The sequence below is a fragment of the Saprolegnia parasitica genome (assembly GCF_000151545.1).
Source record: "Saprolegnia parasitica CBS 223.65 unplaced genomic scaffold supercont2.180, whole genome shotgun sequence".
Taxonomy (NCBI): domain Eukaryota; phylum Oomycota; class Saprolegniomycetes; order Saprolegniales; family Saprolegniaceae; genus Saprolegnia; species Saprolegnia parasitica.
Window position 1 is genome coordinate 499 of NW_012156574.1, and position 4,941 is coordinate 5,439.

General features: G+C 58.3%; 1 protein-coding gene across 1 annotated transcript; it reads left to right on the forward strand.

Moving 5' to 3' along the window:
* The first annotated feature begins 1,072 nt into the window (after window positions 1–1,072).
* SPRG_15705 (hypothetical protein) lies at window positions 1,073–2,170 on the forward strand. The gene has a single exon (XM_012354748.1). It carries the CDS (start codon window positions 1,109–1,111, stop codon window positions 2,150–2,152), a length of 1,044 nt encoding a protein of 347 aa, XP_012210138.1. The 5' UTR covers window positions 1,073–1,108; the 3' UTR covers window positions 2,153–2,170.
* Window positions 2,171–4,941: the final 2,771 nt, after the last annotated feature.

Genomic DNA, 4,941 nt, shown 5'->3' on the forward strand with positions numbered 1-4,941 from the left:
CTGTCAAGGCCCGCAAGGCCCGCAAGGCTCGTTGGCGTCAGGGCCCACGTGCCACAGTTGAACTTTTGAATGCGAAGCATTGCTTACCGGTATTTGCGACGACGGCGCGTTGGCCTAGACAAAAGTCAACGCGCGACCTTCGCTGCGCTGCGGTGCGCAGACTTTTCCGGGCCAACGCGCCGTCGTCGCTTGCTGCAGTCTTCAATGTGGCATCGCACCTGGGTCATCTAGGTCACCTGGCTCTTCCACAGCATCTTTGACGCCTTCGTCATGAGTCGAGTTGGCCTCCGTCGATAAGGTCGCTGCGGCGGATTGCTCACGCTTCGCGAGTCTTGCCTTCTTTCGGGTCTCTTGCATCCTCTGCGCTTGCCGCTCCCGGAAGAGCTCCACCTCGTACACCCTTCGTGGCTTCACCTGCTTCCCATGAGGCCCCATGGTACTAGAGGGCGTCCTTGCCATGACGATCGTCTCCGCGCGCTTCCGCTGTCCCGAAATCGAGGCGCGCTTGGAGGCTCTATTAGGTGCGGCTTCGACGCACTTAAATAAGTACGCCTGATAAGTGCGTCGTACTTAAAGTATACAAAATCAGGTATAATGTCCATCATGTGACAGCACTTAACAGGGACTACAAAATCGCACTTGATAGGACGTGTTTTGCGCGATGCGATTGGCTGAGACCAATGAAACTGCGTTTCATTGGCCAACAAATCTGGAATTATAGCCAATGGGTTGGCCAGAATGTACGAATTAATCCCCTGGGATGCTGGTACACCACGTAAACGTTCCTACCAGGATAAATCCCAGTATAGTTTCGCCTCGGGTCGAGCCGGGTTGAGTGGCAAATGCCATTGGTCGAGCCATATGCTACAAACACCCAACTCTATCTCGTCATTGGTCTTGTTGTCGCGCCGTCACACGCCCTTGCATGCATGCGTAAAGCATGCGTCGCACGCCATTCCATGCACGTGCATGTATGACAGCGTTGGCGTGGTGCATGGTGCTGTACTGGTATCGTATTGCCTGGTGGCATGTCCAGAGCTGGGTGCGTTTAGACAGGGAGTACTCCGCGACCGCCTGTCTACGCCATGTGTCAACACCACAGCGGACCATGGGCGACGTGGAGCTGCGCATTGGCGACGACGCCCAAGAGACCCAGGTCGACGTGCTCACATACGAGGAGTGGGGTGCGCCGCACCTCACGTACGACGAGTACCTCGACCGCGAAGACCAGTTTCGTGCGACGGCGTTCGCGCAAGACGCGGTGACCGACTATGTCCTGGTGCCCACGTCGGACCCGGGCACGCTGGACCTGCGCGGGTACCTCGAGGTCTTCAAACGGCCGGTCGTGCTTCGCCCATGGAACAAATCGGCCGGTCTCGTCTACCTCGATGGCTGGAGCGTCGCGTCCGTGTTTACGCCGGCGCGTCACCGCAAGCAGGGCTATGCCTCCGCGATGCTCGCCGCGTTCCTTCAAAAGAAGAAGGACGAAGAGGACCAGTACACCGTGGTGAACCTCTACTCGGACATTGGCACGGGCTTCTACGCCACCAGAGGCTATGTGCTCGCGCCCTCGTTGGCTATCTCGCTGCCAACGAGTACGACGCCGTCGCGAGCGGAGTTGCCTCGGACGTGGACGCTTCGTCTGCTGGAGTCCCACGCCGACCTCGAAGCCATTGCTGCGCATGACCGAGAGCGATTGGCCGCCAGTCTGGCGCCCGGCGAACTCGCTTTTCTGCTCTCGGCGGATGCGATAACGTTCTTCCACGTGCAGCACGCATACTTTGCGCGCAAGCACTTGACGCTACCGACGCTGCCGACAACGTATGGTGTTGTGCTCGAGGCCGCCGGATCCATTCTCGGGTATCTTGTGTGGGCCCACAACTTTGAAGAAAACGCGCTCGACATTCTCAAATACGCGGGGTCGCAGCCCGACGTGTTTGCTGCGTGCCTCGCGACGCTGCATGAAGAGGCCGCGCAATGGGGCCTCGCCAACATTGTCTTGTGGCCCACGGACGAGATGGCGCTGCCCACGGACGTTCGCGCGACGGCGACGCCCCGAGACGACTCGCTCTCGATGGTGCTCGTTCGCAGTAGTGAAGAAGAAGACGCGCCGTATACGTGGGTCGCGAATGAAAAGTACTTGTATGCATAATGGAATTGGTCGTACGAGCTCTTGTTGGACTCGACTTGAGCGCCTCGATGCGGACAAGAGCTCATGCGTGCCTGCTCGACAGAGCGGACGAGCCTTTGTATTTTGCGTGGCTGTATACGTATGTCTTTTCCATTGAGTTGAAGGGCGCTTGAGCACGCCAGACGACGGTGCTAGCCGCTAATCACCTTGCAAGGTGCTGCGCGACAACGTCTGCGTAAGAAGCCCTTCCACGCCTCTTTCGGCTGGCAACCCTGCATCGCCACGTTGGCCATCAATGAGGACGCCGACGCTAGCCGCATGTCGCTCGGATGGCCCTAGACCGGGCTCTGCAGCACTGTCCATCGGGCGGCTCCGAGTCACTTTTGGCTCAAGCCGATCGGTTGGACATACTGTGCTGAACCCAGCCGACACGAGAAGCCATGGTACTCGACGCTAACTACCGATCGCTCTCCGAGAGGCAGTACTCGAGTGTCTGACGTGGCAGCGCTACGTGGCAGTGGGGTTGTCGAGGTGGTTGCTACACTATACTCACCCTACCTCGTTAAGGCTCCATATCGTGCTCAGGAGGTAGCAGAAAAGCTCGTCGACGCGGCGCTCCAAGCCCCTTCCTCTCGGTGCCGTTGTCTTTAACGCCACATCCAACGGGCTCCAGCGCAGAGTTGTTGAAGCAGCGGGTCAGAAGTTCGTACGATGCAAACGCGTTAACCCTGGCTCAGCATTCTCATTGAGAATAAGAATGCTGAGTTATCGTTGTTGGTTCGCTGTAAAGTCGTCGCCACGTCGTGAGGCGACCGCTGGGGGTTGGCGACAGCTTGTATCTTAGCACGTGCGGAGACGCAGATCGCACTCGAGGTGAGATGCCCTTGGACAGCGAGCGTCCTGAACTGACACCATTGTTAGTTGTGCCCCTATTAGCCTCCCAAGAGCATCGTTGTGTCTGAAACGCGCCCCCTGTGGTCAAGGAATGCCATCTTTTGGGTGCTTGCGACAAAGCCACGCAGGCGTCATGTTGGCGGAGTCCCAAGCGATCCATGGTTGCAAGATTGCAATGATATCGAACGCGCAACCTCCTGCAGACACAAAGCCAGGTTTTCCTTCAAGTCTGCTCTGAGAACGAGTGCTTTCTTGTCCGTGACGCTCTCGGTTTGCACGAGACGCTGGTACGCTAGTCGACTCTTCTTTTTCTAGCAGCGCGCTTCGTTGTGCGTATGTAGAGGCTCTGGACGAGTCAAGAAAATTCGCGCCGGGGGGCGTGGGCGGGGCGAACCCTTGTAGAGTGTTGGACGACGACGTGGCTACACACCCACTGGCCCGATTCTTGGGCGGAGTTTGCCGAGTATGATATTCGAGCCTTGGCAAGCAAGAGGGTACTCGGCTCGTCGCCGCTCGCAGGTCTAGTGGAGCGGCCTATATGCCTTGGCTTCCATCGGCTGGCCCCTCGATACGATACATCACGGTCGCTGCTGTCTCGGGACAACAAACAGTACCGGGTGCCCATCGCGGTGCATCGTCACGGAAGCGCGTGGGGTGGTCGCGATGCCAGCATGCTCTACGTGGGACTGCAAATCGGAAACATGGGGCCATGTGGTGGTGACACACACATTTTTTCAAGACTGTCTCGGCGCCACCTTGCCGCTTGCCGGCGAGGGCGAGAGGCCTCGTCTGATCCGATTGCCGTCGTTGCGAGGCATCTCGAAGCCTCGCTTCGGTCGCCCGTGACTGCGCTACTCGAGTGGTATCCATGCTATATTGTGTGTACCCACGAAGGCACGGTGTTGAAAGAATATACCCACGCTTCATGCGCAGATTCTTGAAGTCGCCGTGGGATCCCGCGGTATGCTCATTTCTCGTCATCGCATCGCTGCTACCAATGTCTTGATGAATGTATGGACGACCAGTGAGCCAGCGTGCGCGGCGGCCATTGAGCGGCACCTGTCGACCGCCTTCTCCCAAATACGCATCCAGGCATACTATCCACAGCACGCATGTCCATCCCGCACAGTCAACGAGTGCAGCGATCGCGTCAATCCAGCAGCGTTTAACGAGCGCAGCGATTGCGTCAGTCCAACAAATGCGACGAGTGCGATGATCATCTCGCCGGCGATTCTCGTTCAACGATTCATGCAGGGCCACGCCTGCGCCACCGAGGCTATTCGCACGACGGTCGACACCACTTGTCGAGGCTTATTCCTCGAAGGCGACCACACCACGGACGTCAAGGCTCTCCATGTCCGGTCAGGAGCTGCCCAGTTTGCCGTTTTTAGAAAGTGCAATCTCATCGGGACGGTTTTGGTAAATGCCTTGCCACATTGACAGAAACATGCAATCGTCGGCCTGTAGGTTCTGAGCCGCGCCTGTCGCCGCCAAGAGCAGCTCGGATGCATCAGTTTTCATTTGGCCGCATGCCGCTCAGTGCAATCATCAAGGCCGAACCGTGGCGTCTTTCTTGCACGGGTGCGACGCCCAAGCAGAACCACAACAACTTTCATCTCTCGCGCGTGCCACCGGCGCCGCCGTCCCACGTGCGCACGTCGCAGGCGATGCAGGCCGGTCGCCCGTACACGCTCTACTCGCTCACCGTCACGTGCCCGCTCACGCACCTGCAATGGACGACGCACAAGCGGTACCACGACTTTGTGGTGTTCCGCGAGCAGCTTCGTGCGTTCACAGCCTTCTCCAACACCATCATGGTCCCCGTCGTCGAGAAGCTCTTGCGCATCGGGGAAGTTTCCGAAAAAGCAGTGGTTCCAGCGCAAGGCCCAGAACGTCTCGGAGCGCGCGGCGCACCT